Genomic DNA, 23610 nt, shown 5'->3' with positions numbered 1-23610 from the left:
TGCATAAATGGTGCATATTTATAGGTCGTTGTCCCTTCCGAAATTCCTGCCACAGATTTTTCCTCTTTCCCTTCCTTGGGCAAGATGACAAAGGACAGTGGAATGCCAAGAATTCGCACCCCCCTCCTTCTCCCCCCCTCCTTCACACCCCTCCCCTCCCTTCCCCTTTTTTACCATCCTCCTTGAAATATTTGTGAGTCACTTGGACACTGCCAACCTCTCCTGTGGGCTTCCGGTACCGAGCAGGATACCAACACACCTGTAAATGTTAATATATGTTATTCTTCTTCCCGGATTAGATTACCTCCTCTTTCCTCAGGTTGTAGTATTCCGATACCAGGAATGGGGAGGGTGTAAACCTGGCGCCCCGCAAATAACTCAGGGATGCTGAGGAACTCCATGAGGGGAAACGAAGGGGGGGGGGGCTGAGAATGCCGGGCCAGGCCAAGCGACCTGAAACCGGACTTCAAAATGTCCCGTTTGCATTCCCGTCCAACTTGTCCTGCATTTCCGGAATCGCGTCCAACTTGAGAGTGACGTCATTCCATCTGTACCTGCCCCTCTATCTCTATATTTAAACCTCTCTACAATCTCCCCTATTTCCCCCATTTCGACCCCCCTTATCCCCACCCTCTTCTCTTGGCACCGATTCCCGTCTTGGCGCCGAGGGGCACCATAGAGGTAGTTCGGTGTTGGCTACTAGGTCAGTCGAGTGCCACCTCCACGGCGACGAACACCAGTACGTGTGCTCCCGTGGCTTCACTCTTGGTGTTATTCCATTACAGTGTCTAAGTTTCTTAAAGTCTTGTCATCATTTCCCAGTCTGTAAATACATCTATGGTGCGCCCGTCGTGTACTTGCGTGTGAGCCTACGCTGGTAAAATTACCAGAAACGGGCCATACAATTTTGTTTCATCTCGTCGACGATCTGCCATCGGGTTCTATTTTTGCCCCGGCACCTAAATTTACCGAACGACGTCGTAACGGTGGCTGGAGGTCGCCTGGAGGTTCAGTCGAGAGTCACCTCCTCCCGTGGCAGCATCTCCACTCCCGAGGTACAGCCGAGGTCACGGGTAGACCTGTGGCGTGCGGTCGCGGTGCTTAACCTCGCTTCCCGTGTCCTGTCGTAAGACGGTGACGCGAGCCAAACTTGTGCTCTTCCCTCGTCTTATGTACCGCCGTGTCATAAGGATATGTGTGGTCCACTTGAATGAGGGTCGTGACCCCTCCCCTCCCCCCTCTCACCAGGGCACAACTCCACGTGGCTCGCGATCTGCCCTAGTTTCTGAATTTTCATTTGTTTTCCATTTCCACTTCCGGGGCATTCATTCGTCATTGCTTTTATTTCGTATTCGTGTTCTATTTCTGACATATTTCTTTTAACTTTTTTAAAGGATATGATGCTCTTAATTTGGGCACTGCCTTGACTTCAAGTGGCACCTCTCACTCGTCGTGAAGTGTAAGCCAGCTTTCTCGTGTTTACAGTGAACGTTATGCTTCGCGTGTGCCTGTGTATAAATACGCTGTGGTCTGCCAACGAGAATAACTCGCGAGACACTGGTCATCCGGCCCTAGCAATTTAATCGTTGGCACCGGTGCCAAATCCATACGACTTCGACAGTGTCGAGCGAGTCCGGCGCTCTCTGCTCATTCAGTCGAGTGCCATCAGAGCCTCAAGGAGCACCGCCCCTGACGTGTGTACTGCCAGTGATTATTTTGTGGATAACTTAACTATAGGTTGATAGGCCTATTCTAGTCCCTCAAGGCACCGCTATTTAGAGCTGCCAAGTGGCACCCGTGGTATGCCCCATTGCTGACGACTCTAATTATACTTCTGCCATCGGTAACAAATATATCTCGCCAAGCCATCGTAGTGGCGACCCAGAGGCTGGAGGTTCAGTCGAGAACAGACTCCTCATCAGTGAGCATCTCTTCCTCCGCGTGCGTGTCTCACGGTTTCTTCTGTGAATGAAGTGGTCTCCCCATACAACGCTTTGGGATCTCTAAAGTCCGAAGCTTCGAAGCAAAAATCGAGCCACCGAAACAAAACTCCGATTCAGTGTTTACTCTTTCATCAACTCCAGTTCTTATTCGCACAGTGTGCTATGGCTCGAATAGGAACTTGGAAACGTGCAACAGAAGAAGTATGAACACCGCGGATTACCTTCAGAGCAATGCCTTTAAGTGCTGCGACTGGTTTCAACCCCAAAGTCATTGTCGCCCGTGTTAACCTTGTCCTTGATAAGGCCGCCGCGGTTTTGGTGCTTCACTGCTTCACTGTTTCCTAATCGGGAGTTCGATCGCTTTCAGAACACAATCACATTAGCGACTTCATAATTTCGTAAATTCTCACAGTTAAGTTTCTTTCATGTAGATGTATATAGAAAATCGACAAACTCCCACATATAAGAAAAATAATCGAATATCGCTTGAGGGAATACAAGCATGCCTTTGCCTTACACATGTAGTGCTTCTCAAGGCATGCCCTCCGCCAGCCGATAGAAGGGTACGGGGGAAGGGGGGGGGGAAGGAGGCGGGTGTAGTAAGCATAATTCCATCACAGAAAAGCCTTCCATTGCGCCGTCTTGGTGTAAAGTTCCCATACGTCCTCGGCATAATGGCATCCGTATTCTCACACACCTGCCCTTCCCCTCCCCCTCCCCTCCCTCCCTCCTACCCTTCTCCCCCCCCCCTAGTTACAAGCTAGAGAAGGGGGGAGGGAGAAGGTGAGGGTGGGGGAGGGGCGGTAGAGAGGAGGGTTATTGTTGTTGAAACAGTTGAAGGCGTGTGACAGTTCAGTCCAGCATCATCTTTGTCTCGAGGAAGTGTACGCTATTCCTGCTGCTTGTGTTCAGAAAGTGGTCTTAGTGAAAAGACGAAAATAAAAGAGGAAAAAACGAATAGTTCACAAGTATCGTCATTCTTTGGTCTTCTCTAAACAGAAAAAAGAGAGAGACACAACCTTGGTGATTAAGTGGAAACAACAATAGTGCTTATGAGAATGTGTATCGAGAGTCATACGTGAAATTGTGCAGTGCTCGATGATCCTCTGACAGTGAAATTCAATGTTATTTTTCCTAAAGACACTTCAAGAACAGTCAGCAATATATTTCACTCATTAATTTAACCTGAACGATTAATTTCATTTCACTTCATCTCAACTTTTGCAATCGAAAGCTAGAAAGATTCACACCAGAACTCCAAAAATACGGTGACACATATTCTAAAATATATATATGTATATATACATTTTTTTTTCTTTTTTTTATGCAATCACCACCTCAGCCGCTAGTGTGACGTCACTGCCCGTGTGCCACAAGAGTAAACAACAAGGGATTTTTCTAAGCACTTGTGTCTTAAGGGTTTGGCAACAACGCCCTCTTCTCCTTGTTCCTCCTCTCTGTTTTGTCTTTCGAGAGGGACGGAGAGAGAGAATAAAAAAGGGGACTAATTATCTCCACCGTATTAGCGTAATGAGTGTGACTTTTTTCTTCTCTCTTTTGAAGTGCGCCATCTTTACGTGAAGTTCGGAGAGAAAGGAGGTTTTCATGCTTAAAATTCACAACTTGATACGTGGATAATTCTTGTGGTAAAGTACCAAGGGTAGAGGCAATTCGTTCGTTTTGACTGAGAGCAATTTTACCTGATAAATGTTGTGTTATGACGCAATCGCCCGTTCTTGAAGCCAGGGCTGCCAACCCCTACAGCTTTGCTCACCTCGAAACACGAATAAAAAAAAAACTATGATGTTCCTGACCATAAGTACTTCACTTGAATAACTTTTCAATGGCTGGATAGTAAAACTCAAGAGCAGTTTTAACAAGGCTCTTAGAAATGTTTCTTTAAACTGAAGCACGGATAGAAATACGGGAAAAGTGAAGCAACTATGGCTGTCATTGAAGCGGCGCAGAGATTACGGGTCATTTTTGCATCAACCTCGCTATTATCCTGCCTCAGTCCATGACCCGCGTGCTATAATGCGGCCGTAAAATCACACTTGCTGAACTCTTGCCGCTGTGCAGAAGAGGCACGACACAAAGCTCTAATTTCGCCGTATCTTCACCTTCGCTCACTCGCTCCACGAAATGCTACCCATTGTTATTTTTTCGCAGAGGGAGGCGAAAGTTCCCATCACTCGCTCGTTTTCCTCTTTCTCGCGCGTCTGTGTTGCTCAGGTGACTACTCGGTCACTGGGCGGCGCTGCACTCGCGCTGTCAGCAATTTTGCATGGCAGTTGCATGAATACGATGCAAAGAGCGACTGCAAAACACGCCGGTTGATCAGATCGCTCTTGCCTCTATTGTTGTTTGGGACCATTTCGATTCTGTGTTTATAGCTACATACGTATCTGCATACAAACATCCATATACGTACATAGACATATGTACGTATTAATCCACACACCCACATATCAATGATCTAACCAGCATTTCGACCTGTTTCCTTTCAATCAACAAATATCACCCTTTCCGCCTCCGAAAGCCCACCATCTTGACACGCGCTCTTCTCTCTCCCCAACAGCTTTCTCAGTTCTCTTTGTTGGTTGAGCACCTCCTAAAAAAACCGCCACCATGGACGCCATCAAGAAGAAGATGCAGGCGATGAAGCTGGAGAAGGATAACGCCATGGACAGGGCGGATACCCTCGAACAGCAGAACAAGGAGGCCAACAACAGGGCTGAGAAGGTAACATCAACTTCCTGACGGAGGAACTACACGCAGAAGGGGACGACATTCAAGGAGCAGGAACACTTTAAGGAAAAGTGGGGGAGGGTGGGGAAGAAGAGGGGGGGGGAGTAGGGGAGATCTTTGCTTGAACAGGGATAGTTATGAGGGTTTTAAATTAATCGTTTTTTTCTCTGTGGGTTTAAATTGATTTCTCTTTATTTAGATTTTTTTGGGGAGATCATTAGTGCTCTTGGGGGATGTACATAATCCATTACATGGATATATAATATTAGAGATGATGGGAAACACTTTGAATATTAGATAACATTTAATTAACTTTAGAATTCACTGACCCACTCAGAAATATATATTTTTGGTCGATTAGTGTAAATTTATACAATATATATAGTCACCTTCACAAAAACACAGACAAAGTTTAATTTTAAGATTTTTTTTCCAGTAGACTAGAAAAAATGTAAATTTTGTCGTTGTCTTTTGAACCCAGTAGCCAAGAATTAGTTTAAATACCCTATTGTCAATTAGGATAGATTTTATGTCGTCTTTTAGCAACAAATTTGCTTGCTTGCTTCTCTGTAAAGTATTCCTGATAAAAAAGAGATCAGAAAACTTAGAATCCAGTAGTTTTGTTTTATGTCACAGATATTGTGTAGCTTTGGTAAAATTGGGTTGTTTATTTTATTTAGTCAGATATAAATAACAGGTCCGTTGTTACCACCATCATGCTATGTTAATCTAAATCTAATGGTATTTGTAAATGAATAGATATTCCGCTTCAAAAACGCCTTTACAAACCGTAGTATCTTGTAGCAACGAGCCTATTATTTTTTCTACTCCCATTTTGAAATAGATGATTTAGATGATTTAGTGGTAAGGTCACAATGCAAACTGTGAGCCGTTTTTGTAACAGTTACAGTCACTTAGTACTACAGTGAGTACAGTGTCAGCAAGCTAAAAAGGCTGGCACTGTACACTGTCTTGCTGAGTAATGTTGCCGAACGGTTTCACTGGCATAGATCTCGTAGTCCAATCACTAGATCGCTTCAGTCATCAATTTTAAGTTTTCAGTCACGTGTTTCGCGAAATTTCAGCTGTAACGACAGAAGAAACAAATTGATAAATATTGTTATAATAAAAATCTAATATAATGATAGATAGCGATCTAGTGAGACCGTATCGTCTGTACAAAGGTGAGAATATTAGCAATGTAGTAAGCACGTTTCCCCTTTGCGCTATCCCTTGCTGAATACTCGAGAGCACTGCGTTTAACTCTATTTTTCCATTTATTCATTTATTTACATATTTATTCATCTATTCACGTGTATTTATATATCTATTTATTCAATATTACACGAAATTTTGCTAAACAAACGCGGTTATCTCGATACGATGTTTGCTTCACTATTCCATCAGTTCTCTTAAACAGATGGTCTTTTGCTTGTCTATTTTAAGGATTCTAACAGCTGGGACGGAGTTAAGAATCCTGGTGAATAGTCCAGTGTAGTGCATTGTCATATTCTTATTATTGATGATGATATATTACACTCGACAAGACACAATCCAATGCATAACATTTCAAGCTTCATGCATAACACCCGTTTCTCGAACAATTATAGTCTGTCAAGTTTATAAAGTAAAAAATCAGTCACATTACATGGCTTTGCTCCGATGCATCACAAGCACACACGTTCGAGAAACTTTGCAAAATTCAGCTGTGTGATTCTACGCGTACCGAGCTATCCAGCCACGCCCACGGTCCAGCTTGTCGTTCTCGAGGGCGCCCACACCCTCACGCAGACAACAAACCATGGGCGTGAGGTCGTGGATAACCCGGCGTAGCGATTGCCAGCGCGGTGGTCATATATCCCCTCGTTTCTCGTGAGGGCAGGGCGATAGATGAGCGCCGCGCTTATCAGCTTCTTGCCCTCGTTAACTCCTGAGTCTCCAGGTGTCACACAACACCTTGGCAGGCGACTTCACTTGACCCGCCCACCCCCGCCCACTCTCATTCCCGGGTCTCTCACCCGCGCCCACCAACCAAATCGACTTACAAAACACATGGGCTATCCTCCCTGGATGTCTCCTACCCACAATAACCACCGTTACCCCCATAATATTGCTATAGGCTGAGGACGAAGTGAACAAGCTGCAGAAGAAGATGCAGCAGCTGGAGAACGACTTGGACCAGGTTCAGGAGTCCCTACTGACCGCCAACAACCAGCTCGAGGAGAAGGACAAAGCTCTCTCGAACGTAAGTGTCTTTCGGTGTCGGCCTCGAGCCCCATTAACCTAGCAGTTTCTCCTAGGCTGAGGACGAAGTGAACAAACTTCAGAAGAAGCTGCAGCAGCTGGAGAACGATTTTGATCAGGTGCAGGAGGCTCTGCTCACCGCTAACAACAACGCCGTGGAGAAGGACAAGGCTCTGGCCAATGTAAGTTGCGTAGACGCGCGGTCTGTCCCGCCCACTCACACTTTCGAGTTTCCCCTAGACCGAGGAGGAGATTCGCATAACGCAGAAGAAGATGCAGCAGGTCGAGAATGAGCTCGACCAGGTTCAGGAGCAGCTGTCCGTCGCTAACAATAAGCTTGATGAGAAGGAAAAGGCCTTGCAGAATGTAAGTAAGGCTGCAGGCCGCCGCCGCCGCCGCTGCTCAACTCCAACGCTTGTTCACATTATTTTTCTTCTTTTTTTCCATTACGTTGTGCACTTACCCTAGAGCGAGGAGGAGGTTCACAACCTTCAGAAGAGGATGCAGCAACTTGAGAACGACCTTGACCAGGTGCAGGAATCCTTGCTGAAGGCTAACATCCAGCTTGTGGAGAAGGACAAGGCCCTCTCTAACGTAAGTGAGGCGGGGCCCGTCGCCGGCGCAGGAGCGCCCCGCCTTCACCCCGAGCTTGCCCCGTCCAGAATTCCAGAAGCTACTAATGTCGCGCGGAGCCGAGCATGACCCATTCTAAAGAAAAGTCAATACGTTTGCAATTTAAAATCAAATTTCCCGCTTAAAGCCTTCTGTGCAATCATGTCGAGGTGATTTGCGTCCCTTTTCCGCACCCCTTAAACGATCCCCGTGTTGAGCACCCACTGAAATTGGTCCGTGAAAGCGTCCTCTGGTTTCCGCGAGTGCCCTTCGGAGGCAGAGAGGGCCTCCGCATCCTGAGTTCTTGTTCCTCCACGCCCAGCGAGAAGTGAATAATAATTAATTAATAATAATTCTCAAAATCAAAAATCCTGCCTTGGTCTATCCGTCAGCACGTGCCCTGGCATGAGTTAGGGTTTACTAATAACGTAACCTTAACCTTCAGGACTGCCCCCTTCCCCCCCCCCCTCCCGTTCCCTCTGCCTGATCATGCATCATGCAAAAGAAAAGAAAAAATCCCATTCGATGTTTTCCCTTTACATATTTTTTTTTATTTTTTTCCACATCCGATTTTTTCCAATGGCTTTTATTTGTCAGTTCACGATTTTCCGCTCAAAACAGCCAACCAACCATTCTTCATTCAACATCATTTACTTTAACACTCCCCCCCCCCAAAAAAAAAAAAAAACATAGACATTTTAGGCGAGCACGGGAAAACATTTTTTTGAAGTATTTTGAATTCCCTCCCCATAAAAAAAATGAAAAAAGTCCCCGGAGACCAAATGAATGTTCCTTATAAAGTAGTCGTAGCAGCCCTGTAGTAGTAACTTCGAAGCACAAAAAAGTATAGTTATGTGACTCGGACATAGGCCTACGACCATGACCGTGGATTTCTTTTGGTTCTTTCGAGAAATAGAGACAGAAAAGCATAAAGATGGCAGGCTTTGATTCTCTCTCTCGAAAGACCAAGATCCCACTGAGAACATAGGCCTATTATCTAGTCACGTGGTCCCTTTTGTGCATCCATTATAATGATTCATAATACCCCATAAGTTTTTTTTTCCACACTATTCCCAAGTTCACGGAATGCCAGAATGATCAAATTCGGTAACCGATTGATCTTTTTTTAATAATACTCAGTCGAGAAATATTCTTGTTTTGAATTTTATCCCCCGAGGGTAGCACGTTCCTGCTGTTGAAAAAAATATATCCAGTGGCCTTTCCTTTTCTTCGATTTTATTTCCAGTTAGCTTTCTATTTCGTTTTGTATTGCCCTTCGTAGACTAAAGCTCTACTAAACAGCCTAACGTTTAATAAGGAAAAGTCTCGGGTCAGCTTGAGAAGTGTTATTTTCACCGAGACTTTCTGATGAAGAGAGAAAAAAAAATAATTAAAGAATTTCAGAATGACTTCAATCGTGTAGTAGAATTAGCTAACTCGAGTGACTAATTTTGATGTTAAAACGCCAGGGTCCGTATGCAAAATCCTCTATAAAGAAAAAGAAAAAATGCAAAGACAGAAAAAAAGACGAAGCGATCAATGCGCATCGCCCATTTTCTGAAGGGCATTTTGCACGCAGCGCGATGAGCTTTTGTTTTTGTTTCCTCGCGCCTCGAAACGAAATCACAATTGCTTTTCTTTTTTCATTTTATGGAGCTGCTGTTGCTGTTGATGCCGGTGGAGACGTAAGAATAGCATCCATATTAAAACAAACCTAGCTAAACCAACTTAAATCTCACAAACGGAAGAAAAATTTTCCGACGGGTTAAAAACCAACATCGCTCTAAACTTCACCAACTTAAAGGTCATCCCTTCTCACCAAAAGTCAACATTATATATAAATAAAAACATCACAACCATCACTCAGACAGAGCCACCCTCATCACAACCACCAACGCCAGAGTGTCGCTGCTGTGCCGTCACACTTCTCTCTCTCATCATCACAATCCTCATTAAAGACAACAAAGCTTCTCTTTCTTTTTCAGCTACTAATCGTTATGACAATGTAACCAGTTATTTCAATGGGTTATTATCATATTATGTTTTTTTTTACTGCACTTTCTTTTCTTTTCTTTTTTTTTTTCTCTTCCTGTCTTTATTTCAACTTGTATCTCTCAGCTTCATATAACAACATGCATGGCAACATCCCCGGAGTAAACTCCTAAGTATATCTTTACAGATAAAGTCCGAACTCCAATTGTACTTTATAACAACTTATGAAAAACTCACGCTTGGCTTTTGAAACAAAACAAGCCTTTCTCATTAAATCATAAAAAAGACTTCTATACACGTATGTATATGTAATATTTATGTATATCTCAATATATATATATATATATATATATATATATATATATATATATATATATATATATATATATATATAATACGCATACGTGTATACAAGACACACATCACCAGATTCCCTCCTAGTTCAAAGTAAGAGCCGTCACATCAACACCAAGGAAGGAAGCTCCTGGCCCATAGCTTCCCCAGGAGCCCCCGAGCCTCCCCGTCTTCAGCTGACCCAAGGTAACCCGAGCTGCCTGAACTGACCTCACGTCCGGAGGGTGAGTATGACTTCTGTTCTCCCGTTTCCTCCCTCTTTTGGGCCAGGGAGGAACGGGGGCCTGTTCTCTGGCGGGGATTGTAAGTTCATAATGGATAAAGGATGGATTCTGATGAGACACCGATAAGATACAATACTGTATCGATTTTCATGCTGTGTATTTGGCGAGGTATTTGTATCCATGTTGCTTAACGTGCGACTTTTTTTTTGGACGGCCAGGGTCCGAATGCTGGAGATATTCATGTAAGGCTGTTTAGTATCTAACGTCGAAGAGAAAATATACAATTTATATTCAGTTCAGTGATTCTTCCATATCAGAAAATTTAGGCCGTTCTTCGCGTTTTTTGTGACATTTAGTCCTGCCAAAAATTAAAATGCATCGCAGTTTCATGAAGAAATAGAGTAGGAGGCTTCACCCAAAAGATTCCTTTCCTCATGGAATCCATGGCATTTGAGGAGCGCATGCACGCACGCATGGCGGCCTAGGCAGGGGTAGCAACCACCACTTGTTTCCGAGCGTGGTTTTAGACATAAGGGGAATGCGAAGATTTCGAGTAAAACAAAAGTTTTGGCGTTCTCTTCAAGAGCGGCGGCCGGCTAAATATAGTAATGGAGGGTATGCGGGCACATGCGTGGCCAGGAGCCATAAATGGAACAGGGGGCCCGCTGGCGCCGACCCCCTCAGTAGTGGCCCGACGACCCTGCCGATGCCACCGTCGTCCCCGGTGCCAACCTCATGCCCGCGGCCTGCTCCTCTTATCTCGGGACAGGATAAGTGCGTTACGAAAGCCTCGCGTGATAACGAAGTGTTAAGAGTGCGTTCCGGGAAGGAAAAGAAGAGCAAGTGTCGGGTAGCGCGTGTTTGAAAGTCCCGCGGTTGGCAGGCAGTAGGTTGGCTCGCTGCCACCAGTGGCGCTGCCATCGCCGAGACGTGAGTGTAAACACAGTGGTGGAAACATGGACTCCACCTCTAACAGTGTGACAGCTCCGGGAAACCACTCTCATTCCTCCCCTATAGACAGTGTTAATAACAATACGATGCAAAATGGGATTGCCACGCCCTCGGGTGACTCAGAAGAAACAGACGAAGTTGAAAGTGTAAATAGCAGTGTAGGAAACAGAACTTCAGTGAACGGTGGAGTGGCACTCGGTAGTGTTGGCAATGTTACGAGCTCATCAGCTGACCGTGATAGAAACGTAAATAATGACGTTGATGCCAAACCAGACCCCGAGGACGATAAAGAGCTAGAGGAACTTGCCAAACTTAGGTGTCAGAGCGTGGCAACAGAAGTGGTGGCAGAGAGATATAAGCGAAGATGTTCCGATTATCCGGGTTTTGCGTTCGGCTCCTCCATTTTCAGTTCGAACACTATGATGAAGTTCAGCATTATAAAGAACGAGTTGCACAACATCATGAATGTGCAATTGAAAAGGGTTAGTATTTCATGTTTACTTTGATTTTTAGTGTTATTGTTGGCAACTGTGTCCAAGCCTTCCTTCTAGTTATTATGTTTTTGTTCTAAATATGTTTTCACAGACAAACTAACTCCTCACACGTCACTGGGTTAGAAAGGAAAATAGTTTTTAAAAAGTTGGCCCACATGTCGCACTAGGTAGTTTCCTGCTCCTTGCTAAGTAAAAATAAATGTCAAATTGCATATTGGCATCTGAGCAAAGTGGTGGCAACAGTGCGCAGAGTTTAGCACGTGTTTCGCTCTCTCGTCCCGTCTTTTCTCTCTCTTTCGTTTTCCTTCATTCTCTTTCGTTCAGTCTCCTTCCTTGTCACACTCTTAGTTCTCTCTCTCTTTCTGAACTTTCTTGTAACTTGTACCTCTCCCCCCCACCTCTACCTCTCTCTCTCTCTCTCTCTCTCTCTCTCTCTCTCTCTCTCTCTCTCTCTCTCTCTCTCTCTCTCTCTCTCTCTCTCTCTCTCTCTCTCTCTCTCTCTCTCTCTCTCACCCAGCCCTTCCCCTCCCCTCCCCTATCCGTATCTCCTCTCCCTCTCCCCCCCCTCTCTCACTCCATTTTTCCTCTTCCCTCTTCCTCCGCCTGTGTTTCTCCTCATCACTCCGCCCTCCCATGTCTTGACGTAACAGCCACCAAACCACAGTAATGACTAAGGCATTTTGACATTTCTTGGCAGCATTGCACACGCCCTGTTCACGCCGCGCAGCAAACAAGTTGTTAGAATAGTTAGGCCTTCACAAACGACTGTTCGATAGTTTGGTGTGTACACAGATACATACTTATGATAGATACATACATACACGCACGATTATATACATATATGCATTCACATACATGGATATATGCACATAGAACTTGTATCCGTACATATACAAACACTAGCGTAACAAATGTAATTAACCTACATAGGCTATACATGCACAGACACACATAGAAACCTAAGTGCGCATATACACACATGCTCATGTACATATTTAGATACATTACATGCACACTCACACACATATGCATATATACTTCCGCAAACCTGCCTTGTTCACACACACACACACACACACACACACACACACACACACACACACACACACACACACACACACACACACACACACACACACACACACACATACGCATATCCCCCCCCCCCCGCATACACACACACCCGTATATACACACACACACACCCGCATACACACACACACCCGCATACACACACACCCGCATACACACACACACCCGCATACACACACACACCCGCATACAGAGTAACACATACGAACATCCAAGAACATAGACATATACCTACACGTATATCGACATACACAAATATACATATGCAAATAGTCTGTCAGTCACTCGCACAAACACACCACCATTGGGGGGTGAGGGAGAATGGGTGAGGGGGAGTGAGGGTGTGGGAGAGGGGGGAGGGGTGGTTGGTGGTTCACATTGAACACAAACCAATGAGGGCAGCGGAAATGAGCGAGGGAGAGGTACATGACAGAACCGCTCCTTCCGTTCTACAGCTATTTTCTGAACACTTGGAGAGAGTTCAAAGTTTAGCGGTGTTCATGGCATGTTCTAGGAAAGGGGGGAGGGGAGGGAGGGGTTTAAGGGGAGGGGGCGTAGGGGTATGGATTGTGATACGCTGTTCTTTGATTTAATTCGTGGGAGAGAAAAATGCTAAGTTTTCGTTACCAATATCCTACGAGTCTAAAATCACGAGAATTCAGCTTTAGAAACCAAAAGAATTAGCGGTAAAGAGTTCATAATCCGTTTAATGATTTTCGTTGTCTTAAAAATCTTGAATCCGGCGCCACTTAAAAAAAAATCTTGTAATGCGTCAAATCTAAAGAAAACCGGGAGAGATCTTTTCCCGATTGCCGAACAGACCGAAGATGGCGGCGGCAGTGACTGTAGCGTTGCGGAAGCTGTTACTCCAAAGACAGCCCTGAGGATTTGGTCCTATGAGGAGAGTGAGTCACCTGGCAGGCATATGGGCACCCCCCCTCGCCAGCCTGACCCCCCCTCCTCAAACGTCCATCTCTCTGTCTCGATTCTGGCCTCTTTGTTATAAACTGTCCACTGCAGAAGTTAATTTCACCCAACAAGTCATTTTCTTGCTAAGTCCCAAGAGTATGTTGCCCTCGAAGAGAGATACCAGATGACTAATCAGGATCAGACTGTTAGGAAAGAGGAATGTTCAACCGTTTCCTTGAGTTTACGTCATGGCCGGACTCTTCTGTGTCAAGGTACAACAGTCATCGCGGATGCCTTATGGTCCCTATTTCTCCTCAAATACGGGCGGGCCAGGTGTTCTAAGGACGCCCTCACTTCTGAAATGACATGAAATCGCTCCTCGTTTATGAATTGGTGGCAAACGCAGCCATTACAGGTACACATCTCTCGAATGTCCGTTGGCAGGTGCACTCTACTGGTCGCGCTGCGCATGCGCGTGTCAGGATCAGCTGTCAGGCGGGATGGAGAGGGATAGTGTACAAAACACAATTCATTTAAACTTGGAAAGACTTTCACGCCATCCACGGCTGAATCACACTTCCCCAGATTCTCGATAAATGAAGTAGAAATGCCCAAGAGAATGCTTTGTGGCGCCCCTGGCTGGGTATGGGCGCCGGGGATGACGTCAGAAGCGATGTACGAAAACGCCAGTGATAAACCAACAATTAATTGCGATAGAGACTCGGATTTCAGTTGAACTTCGGTTTTCTTTTACTTTTCCTTACTTATTTCTCTCCTCCTATGAATATTGATCACATTAATTCAGCCACGCGTTTTTCGATTAAGTTTTGTGCTTCAGACATTTGGCGAACCTTACACTTTTATTTTTTCTCTCTCTCGCTATTCCCAAGTCACTCATTTTCCTCGTTTTATTCCAAAATGTTTCCTTTATATAAACGTCTCACCACTTTACATACACCACGCGTCTCGATAAAGTCATGTGGCTGTGGAGACATTTGGCGAAGAGTAAAGGTTTTTATTTGGCGAGTTCGGGGTCCCCAGATGAGGCCTTATATGGAAGACGTCCCACTGAAGACTTTCTCTGAAGGATGTTAGTCTGGGATATTTTTCACCTGACGCTTATGATTACGCAAGCACGAAACATTTTCACAGCGAGAGCCAGATGTTGGGTTTATACGAGAACGTCCTAGGCATAGATCGTAGAGGATTTCATGAACGGGATTTTGTGAAATGTGTTATCGCGCATGGCCATTTGAAGATGTCATTGTTGCTTCATCTATGTTAATGTTTGTCAATATGCAAGTATTAATACGTATTTTCGTTATGATTGCTGTTGTGATTATGATTATCAATATGACTGCTCTAGATTTGAGTTTGATATAGTTAAACGAGGTGGTAACTTTTTTGTATTTGGCGCCTAGAATTTCATCCACACCCTTACACCGGCTGTCGGCAATACCTCTTCAAATATCTAAAGTAAATCGTGATTGTTGATTAATTTGTCATTGGTCGTCACTTCTGGTTTCATACTGTCATATAAGTCATTTTGATTAATAACAAATGAGTTGGGATGATATAACCAGTAAAGGTGATTTAATGGCTCAGGTGGGCTCGCGGAGGGATTCAAAACTTTTACCACTCTTTGAGGTCAAAGTAGACCTTACTCGTTCAATATCCGAAGTATCCCTGTCAGTCCAGCAAAGCAATCATCAAACACACTCCCTCTTTTGTTGTATTTCATACGTACACCACCCCATAACGAAATTTGAAAAAGGGAGTTACAGGACGAGGGCGGGACTAGTTTAAGGGGCGGAGTCAGTCAGCGGCGAGGTTGCTACGCGGCCGCCGATCCGAGTCATCCAGCTCGACGACTCTCGCGACTCAGTCTGATTGCTGAGTTGGTCCGAGTGACACCTTACTGTGGTAATTCTGTGCAAGATGACGACCGTAGGCAAAGGAGCAGACCTGATGGAGGTCCTTAAAAAGAAAATGCGTCAGGCCAAGGAAGATACAGAACGACTAAAGGATGAGAATGAGGAACTGTCTCGCAAGCTACACATGGAAATCCTCAGGAGAGAAGCCGTGAGTGTCAAAGCCAGAGAAGAGGAGGAATTTAATGGATGGCAACCGATGCTTTTCTTGTTTTTAGCCCCCGACATTGTTTCCAGACATTCACAATCCTCATTCTCCCCCCCATTTATAAATAACCTCCCCCTTGTCATCGTATTTATCGTAGGCAGATAAGCATTCTCTCTCCATTGAGCGAAAAAGAGGGATTTAAAAAAAGCCGTATATTCAAGAGGGCTCAAGAGGAGCGTCGGTTGAGGCGAGGCTGGGTGGGTGTGTTCTCTCGCTCGATATTTTCTCTCAGCCGCGCCGGTGTGTGTGTGTGTGTTCATGTCGTGCTGTTGGCGAGTTTTCCTTCGATGTCGCTGCCTCCTTGTCCATGTCGAGGGAGATATAGTCATGCGATCATTCCAAAGAGGGTTTATTTGGTAGCGTAAATTCATTTCTTGGGGAAAAGGAGGGAGTTGTGAGCAAGACTTTTGAGGACCGGGAGGGCGAGGGAGGGAGGGAGGGAGGGTAGTCAGCCCGGGAGGAGGTTGCAAGTTGATAAAAATTCTTTTATCATGGCAGATTAGTCCGCCCGTTCGAGGCTTGGAATTTCCTAACAGCGCCTCGGAGACAGTTGAAGGAGGAGAATAGAATGGGAGACTTCAAAAACCCACCTTTTTCATCACCAGTAAATTCGAAATTGATCTTTTGTCCATTTTCTTCTCCATTGAAGCGATATTTCTGAGAGGACATTCACACATGTCGGCTAGAAGACAATTCCCAATATATAGACATTTTTTTTTATAGAATCCTCGTCATAGATCTCACAGGATAACGTAAATTCGAGAGAAATAGAGAGTAGTAAAGCACAGTTCAAGTGAAATATTGGATATATGTGCCCCGTCTGCATTCCACTGTCAACACCACCGCATAAACACATGAGGAGAGGCCCATGTTGAATGCAGGAACCACAGCCCCGTTGTCTGCCCCCTAGCAGTGCCAGTTTCATGTTTTTTTTCTTTTCCTTTTTCGCTTTTTTGTTCTCTTTTTCTCTTAGTATCTGCTCTCCGAGTGTTGTTAGAGAGAAAACGAGTCACTCCTTTTTTTGAATTATAGTTTAAGAGTAGGGCAGCGTGAAGTAAGGGTGGTAGGTAATGGGAGGTAAATGAAGAGAGTAAATAGTAAGGGTTGAGATAATGGGTTAAAAAAAGCCTACCTAGTTTCACATTCGTCTTTTTGAGAGAGAATAACTGCCCAACGACCTCTTTTCAAACGCATGCGAGGTCGTCAACGGTTTTGTTTTGTATTTTTAAGAGTCACTGTTTGAACCGCAAATTGCTGCTAATCTCGCCCTGGAACGGTGAACAGCGCTTTTCCACATTCTGATTAGATTATTATGAACGATAACACGCCTTCCCGAAACAGCAGGCGACTGTGGCACCTCGGCGTAATTAGCATAAGGGTGAAAGTGTCGGTTGGCCGTTGTAATTTGGGTGTAGGTGGAGAATGTGCGACAAAAAAAGGAAAAAGAGGGTTGGGAGAACAATGCTTGGCTGTTGTGAAAATGTTCCTATTTTGTCCCGTGGAATTTCGGTCGATTTTCCCCTGATTTCGGGGGGGTGGGACCTTTTCTCCCCTTCTGGGTCTGGCATCACAGTTACACTCGCTGACCATGAAAGCAGGTGTGTCATGAGCCAAGCAGGTGCATGAGAACCTGATTCAATTGTTTTATAATCAGCCATATCGCAGTCAAATTGCTTGTTCAGTGCAAGACCTATGACCAAGACCCGCCCCCTCTCTTGTGTGTGTGTGTTTCTGTCTGTCTGTCTGTGTGCGTGCTTGCTTCGGTACGTGTTCGTAAGGGCCATGAGACACCCGGGCCACCTGTCTGGGTATAGATTTCAGCGTAGGTCACGATCATTTTTCAGAAGGTTAAGACGCCCCGAGAACTTATAAAAAATAAGTCTCCTTGGCGCAGTGTTGGGTGACGCCAGCAACACGATCTGAGAATTTCCTGTTGGAGGGAGGAGCAGCAGCAGAAGCGGGGAGTCCTTAGGAGGAAGCGAGCCCCCCTTTTCCTTGGTGTGTTAAGAGGCTGCAATAGGTGGTAACACGGCGGATCTTTGGCCGTGCGGGAGGAGGAGGAAGGGGGTGAGGTGGGGGCTGGTGGGTGAAGGTATGGATGAAGGACTGGTAGGTGGGGAGGGCGGGCGGGCAAGGTTGCCCTGCCTACCACCCTCCATCCATCCCTCCCCTCCACCTCTACCCCCCCCATACTCTGCCCCATTCCGTACCTCCTCCTCCCACCTTCACCTCAGCCCGGGGCACCAGAGGCGACCTTGTCTCCGGTACCTCAGTCACCTTCTCGCCCCCCCCTCCACTCCCCCCTCTCCCTCTCCACCAACTTGGGCTGGGCTTGCGCCTTCACTCGCCACATGTTGTTGCTCCAGAAGGCCTCATGCCAACCTGTACTCGAGAGATGGCCATGCCGGCGTGCAGAGGCTCATGACAGGACGAGGCGCGGCTGTGTGTACGTCTGTGTGTGTACCTGTATGTGCGCGAGCGTGTGTGTGTGTGTGTGTGTGTGTGTTTGCGTGGCCGGCTGCGGTAAGGCGCGGCGGACACTTTCCTCGCCGCAATTCTTGCTGTTTACCTGTCACGGAGTGCATTCACCTCCGGGCTGATCTCTATTGAACTTCCGTAAGTTGTATGGCAGATGTGCGTCGTGGCAGGTGTGAAAGGGTGACAGGTGTGCGCACGCGGGGAAAGGGAGAGTGCGCCAGTCAGATTTGGGGGGGGGGGTGGAAGGAGGGGGAGGGAGGCCGTGTACTTGTGTATCCAAGGTTTTGGGCATTCTAGGGAGGCCAGGGCCGGGCCGGGGCGGTGAACGTAAAACTTCATCATTCCACAAGACCTAGGTCGGATCTCTGGGAATAGACCATCCTTGGCTACTCTCTCTCTCTCTCTCTCTCTCTCTCTCTCTCTCTCTCTCTCTCTCTCTCTCTTTCTCTCTCTCTCTCTCTCTCTCTCTCTCTCTCTCTCTCTCTGCCAGTGCTGTGAGCTTCTGCCTTGAATTCTCGCGCTCTCTCGCCTGATTGCCGGTGGCGGTGGGCACGCCGTCGCCGGGAGAGCTTGGATTTTGGGCTTGGAGTGCACAGGTGTGGTGAACGAGAGGGAAAGTTGGGCGCGAGATGGGGCAGGAGAGGGGGGGGGGGCAGGGGGAGAGGGGTGGAAGTGGCGGCCTTGCCCATGCGTGACGTCACAATAGAACTGCTGTTCTCCCTCGCGCCGTATGAAACCCTAGGTCTCAAAGCGGCGGTTTCACCCTGCCTCCGCGGGTCTCTCCCTCGGCCGCGCCCTGCTACGAGGAGGTTCGAGGAGGCCGCGGGAGGCTGGCGGTGTGCCTCCTGGTTCCCGTTGACCTTCTTGAGTGGATGAGTAGTCCGGATGCCCGTTCTCACTCCCTCGTTTCCCTCTGCTGCTGGAGGTCACGGCAACACCTGCGCAGGTGTGGTTGCTCAGCACCCATTCTTGGAAGACGGAGCTAATTGGGTTGTCCTCGCATCATTAGGGCGGAGTTAATGAATTGGTGGAGACTCGTTAGCGCCCGGGGAAACCTGGGAGCTGGAGGCGGAGGCCGACGGGAGTGGGTGCAGCGGGAGCGACGACGCTCGAGGGTCAGAGGTCGCCATCCTGTGGCGCCACCCACGAGGTCACGCCCACCCCCTCCCTTCCCCGTTGGCCACCCCCCTCTTCCTCTCTCTCCCCCGAAGCCTGTGACCCGGTTTCCGCCTGCCCCCGACCCCTCTTCCCTCCGCGGTCCCGTTACGACACACGGCCACGCATAATTGCGAGCGCCGCCGCGGCTCCCCGCTCCCGAGGTCTTGCTAGGCCAGGAGCCGCAGGTGCCCCGGCGGTTCCGATCGTCCACTTAGTCTAGCAACAAACTCTCTCTCCCACACCCACACCCCCCTGGGCCCCCTCCCCGCCCCCTCCAAACTAGACCTCCTCGGACGCCCTCAGCGCCAGAGAGTAGTAGGCATTGATCAGTCACAGCTGGTTTTTTGTGTCGTGTCTGGTGGCAGTTGATAACATGCATGGCGGGCTGTCTGACGGGCGGGTGTGGCGCGGTAGGTTGTGTCTGTGGTTCAGGTGAACCGTGGGAAAGACGAGGCTCGACGTGGGAAACATCTGTGTCCTATGTAGCCTGTCTGCCCGACCGTCTGCCTTCCTGCCTGCCTGCCAGCCTGCCTAAATAAAAGAAAAGGAATCAAACCTATCGTCTGTAAAAAAAAAATAGCTAAACATTAGGTCCCTGTACAAGAACTTTTGCCTAGCTTACAGGCAGTTAATTGTTCTCGTTCAGCCGAGCAGTAGCGCCCCCCTCCCCTCCTCTCCCCCCCCCCCCTCTTATGGATAGCGATTCCAATCCAGGCATGAAGACCTAGGCGTGCTGCCTCGCCTCGATTTGCTGCTGCTGGTGTCTTGCTCTTCCCATATTTCTTGTTCTCTCGACCACTGTCTCTCTTGCTTTCTCTGTTCATTTCTCTTTCGCTCGTCTCGCTTTCGCTTTATCGGGCTCTCTCCTACTTTCTTTTTTTCTTTCTTCTCGCTTTCTCTCTGTCTATCTCACTCTGTTACTTTCATTTCTCTCTCTCTCTCTCTCTCTCTCTCTCTCTCTCTCTCTCTCTCTCTCTCTCTCTCTCTCTCTCTCTCTCTCTCTCTCTCTCTCTCTCTCTCTCTCTCCCCCCCCCCCCCTCCTCGAATTCCAAGAGCGAGAAGTCTCCAAAACGGGGCCACTGCAGCATTTTATGAGGGTCGGGGGCAACCAGGCGACGCTGGTCCTCATGCAATCAATCTCATCGATCTCTCAGACACATTGCCCCCCTCCTCCCGTTACTTCACCCCCCTCCCCCTCCCCCCTTTTCACGTAGAGCGCAAGTACAGTGCCATGCTCCGTGCGACGTGGGTGCCGTGTACGTGCCGGCACGCTAGAGAGCCCGTCGTTTCACGCACTTTGGGGAGAAGGAAAGGAGGGGGGGGGGGAGGGTGTTAAAAAAGGGAGGGTGGAGGTTTATTTTGGATTTTTATATTTTGATATTCATTGGGTAGCGGTAGTTTTATGGGTGTTTTTTTCTTTTTTCTTTTTTCTATAAATTGCTGTGACTCATTCACTCGTTCCCCCTCTCCCTCCACTTCCCCCCCCCCCTACGCCTCTCCTGTAGGGGGGGGGAGTGAAGGGAGTGCCATAGTAACGTGACACGGGGTCCAGCCCTTTCCTCCCTCGCAGCGGACGTGGAGGGAGGGAGGGAGGGAAGTAGTTAGCGTTGGCGGTCACGCAGATGGGGAGTAGTTGGAGGGAAGGAGAGGGGCAGGAGGAAGAGGGAGAGGAAAGGGAAGGGAAGGGGCAGGGAATTCTATGGCTAGGCGTGACCAGCTGTGGAAGTCCCGTGTCTCTCTCTTTCTCCCCCCACCCCCTTATCCCTGCGTCCTTCCCTCCCCCCACCCCTCCATCCCTCCATTCATCTCTCCCTCCCTCCCTCTCTCCCTCCCTCCTTTCCCTTCTCGGTCCCCCGCGTGACTGTGCGGAGGATAGTCAGCAGTTGATTCATAGCCATAAATGGTACTAAGCTTCCCTCTGTGACGTGGGAGCTTGGCGAGGCTTTCCTCTCGTCTCCTCTCTTCTCATTTTTCTCGTCAGCCTTTTATTTCTTCTCTCTGTCTTCGCTTGTCTCAATCTACGTTCTCTTTTCTCGTCTCACTCCCTCTTTCTCTCATGTTCTCTCCTTTCGCGTCTCTCTTTTATTCTTTTATTATCTCTTTCTCTTTCTTTCTTTCTCTTTCTCTCTTTCTCTTTCTCTTTCTCTCTTTCTCTTTCTCTTTCTCTTTCATCCTCCAGCTCGCCATCTCGTACGTGCACAGTTGTAATAAGGGCTCTTGGATCCTGTTATTCGATAGTTATGGGAAGGTGCTGTGTAGGTTGGAAGGGAGGGTGTGTGAAATGAGATGCAGAACAGAGAGAGAGAGAAAGAGTAAAAGAAAACGGAAGAGGAGAGTGAGAGTGCCAAAACTACTAGACCTTGGCGAGTGTGACTCTTTGCTTTGTACGCACACATGGACAGAGTGAAAGTCATTTTGTATGCTGTTCCTTTTTTTCCCTCACTCATCTCTTTCTCTCCTCTCTTCTCTCTCCTCTTTCCGTGTCACGGGGGGGGGGGGATGAGAAAAGTTTTGTAGAGAAAAAAAGGCGGCTTGCGGTTTTCGATTCTACATTCATGGTTATGGGTGTATGGGCGTGTGTTTGTGTGTACGTATGTGTGGAAATTTATTGCACGGGGAAAAGTTCTGACAGGAAGTCCATATAGTACATCGGTGTCAATAAAAAAGAGACAGGGTTGGGGAAAAAATGCCAAAAAGTGCCAAACTACTGTGCCACGCCGACTACACCCCTTCCATGACACCCCCACCCCCCCTTCCCTTTTGCCATTCAATTCCACTGCCGAATTTATGATTACGATGGCCCTCCCCACTATAAAAAAAACCCTCCCTTCTGCCTACAACATATCACGTGATTTTTTTTTTTTTTTCATTCATTTGAAATTCACTCTCATCGAAATTTAATTTAAAAAAAACCGTAAATGTATCCATGCAGTTACTGGCGGAATGCGTGCTCGAGTCCCCCAACAATGTATATATGTACATGGTGGTGGTTTTTCGTAATAGATGCACAGCCGTGTTCGCGGGCGTGCGGGGTCCCATATTTCCATAGATTTCGGCGTCGGTGGAGAGGGGGAAGTACCGAGGCCAAGCAAGGGTAGGTTTTTCGTGTCTGTGTGCGTGTCAAGTAACCGTGTTTCCGCGTGTAGGTGTGGTCTGTGTGCACTTCCGCGGTTGTATACAGCGCTACTCCACCTCTCCCCCCCCCCATTTCTGTGTCCGTCTGTCCCTCTCCGCCCACCCACCCTACTTCCATGTGTACGTCGTGGGTTGTGGAGGGGGGCGTGTGCGCACGGAAGTTCCAGGCGGGATGGGCGGATCTTCGGCAGAGGGGCGGCGACGGGATTACGCGATGAGGTTTGTTATGTTCTGTGGGCGTAGGCGGTGTTGGTACGCTGGTATCGGTGGGGTGGGACGGGAGGGGGAGGTGGAAGGAAGGTGGGGTGGGGTGGGGAGTTAAATCCCTATCGCCTCATTCACCTAACTTCGCCTCCGCCCCTTCTCCCCCGCCCACCCTCGCCCACGGTTCGCCCACCGCCACGCCCGCCATGCTTTAAATTGGTCATAAATGGGACAAGCATCGGCGATAGATTTCCATTAGATTTGATGAGGATTGTGTTAGGGGAAGGGATCGCCGAGGGACTTTGGCCTCTGGAGCGTCTTGTCCGAGGGGCGATGGAAGCAGTCCCCACGGCGCTTTCCCTCTCCCTTTTCCCTTCCTCGGCGCCCCCTCAGGGACCTAAGGCGGCGATGAGAGGAACGGCTGAGAGAGAGAGAGAGAGGAGGGGGGGGTGAGCATCGTGGGTCACCCATAGCGCCGTTCCCCGCGCACTTTCACCCTCCGCATACCTGGTGGGTGACGCATCTCTCCCCCAAAAGTGTCGGGCTTTTGATCTGTCGTTCTGTTTGTCACTTATTCTCTCTCTCTCTCTCTCTCTCTCTCTCTCTCTCTCTCTCTCTCTCTCTCTCTCTCTCTCTCTCTCTCTCTCTCTCTCTCTTTCTCTCTTTCTCTCTTTCTCTCTTTCTCTCTTTCTCTCTTTCTCTCTCTCTCTCTTTCTCTCTCTCTCTCTCTCTCTCTCTCTCTCTCTTTCTCTCTCTCTCTCTCTCTCTCTCTCTCTCTCTCTCTCTCTCTCTCTCTCTCTCTCTCTCTCTCTCTCTCTCTCTCTCTCTCTCTCTCTTTCTCTCTCTCTCTCTCTCTCTCTCTCTCTCTCTCTCTCTCTCTCTCTCTCTCTTTCTCTCTCTCTCTCTCTCTCTCTCTCTCTCTCTCTCTCTCTC

At 47.7% G+C, this 23610-nt stretch overlaps 1 protein-coding gene across 50 annotated transcripts in view; it reads left to right on the top strand.

Annotated features, from left to right (window-relative positions):
* LOC113820940 (tropomyosin) overlaps positions 1–23610 on the top strand; it is a 50303-nt gene that overhangs the window by 2720 nt on the left and 23973 nt on the right. For 11 of the 50 annotated variants that reach the window (XM_070119055.1, XM_070119053.1, XM_070119052.1 and 8 more), the window contains exon 1: positions 15255–15645. In XM_070119055.1, the coding sequence (XP_069975156.1) occupies positions 15502–15645 (144 nt within the window). In that variant the 5' untranslated portion in view covers positions 15255–15501. Of the gene's footprint in view, positions 1–603; positions 740–917; positions 1056–1554; positions 1695–1803; positions 1942–2772; positions 2828–4521; positions 4686–6810; positions 6937–6991; positions 7530–15254; positions 15646–23610 lie in introns of those variants that run through there. The other 39 variants (XM_027373343.2, XM_070119039.1, XM_027373341.2 and 36 more) reach the window with 19 other exon arrangements.

Source organism: Penaeus vannamei, chromosome 43 (genome assembly GCF_042767895.1).
Source record: "Penaeus vannamei isolate JL-2024 chromosome 43, ASM4276789v1, whole genome shotgun sequence".
Taxonomy (NCBI): domain Eukaryota; kingdom Metazoa; phylum Arthropoda; class Malacostraca; order Decapoda; family Penaeidae; genus Penaeus; species Penaeus vannamei.
This window is presented reverse-complemented; position numbering and strand designations above follow the sequence as displayed.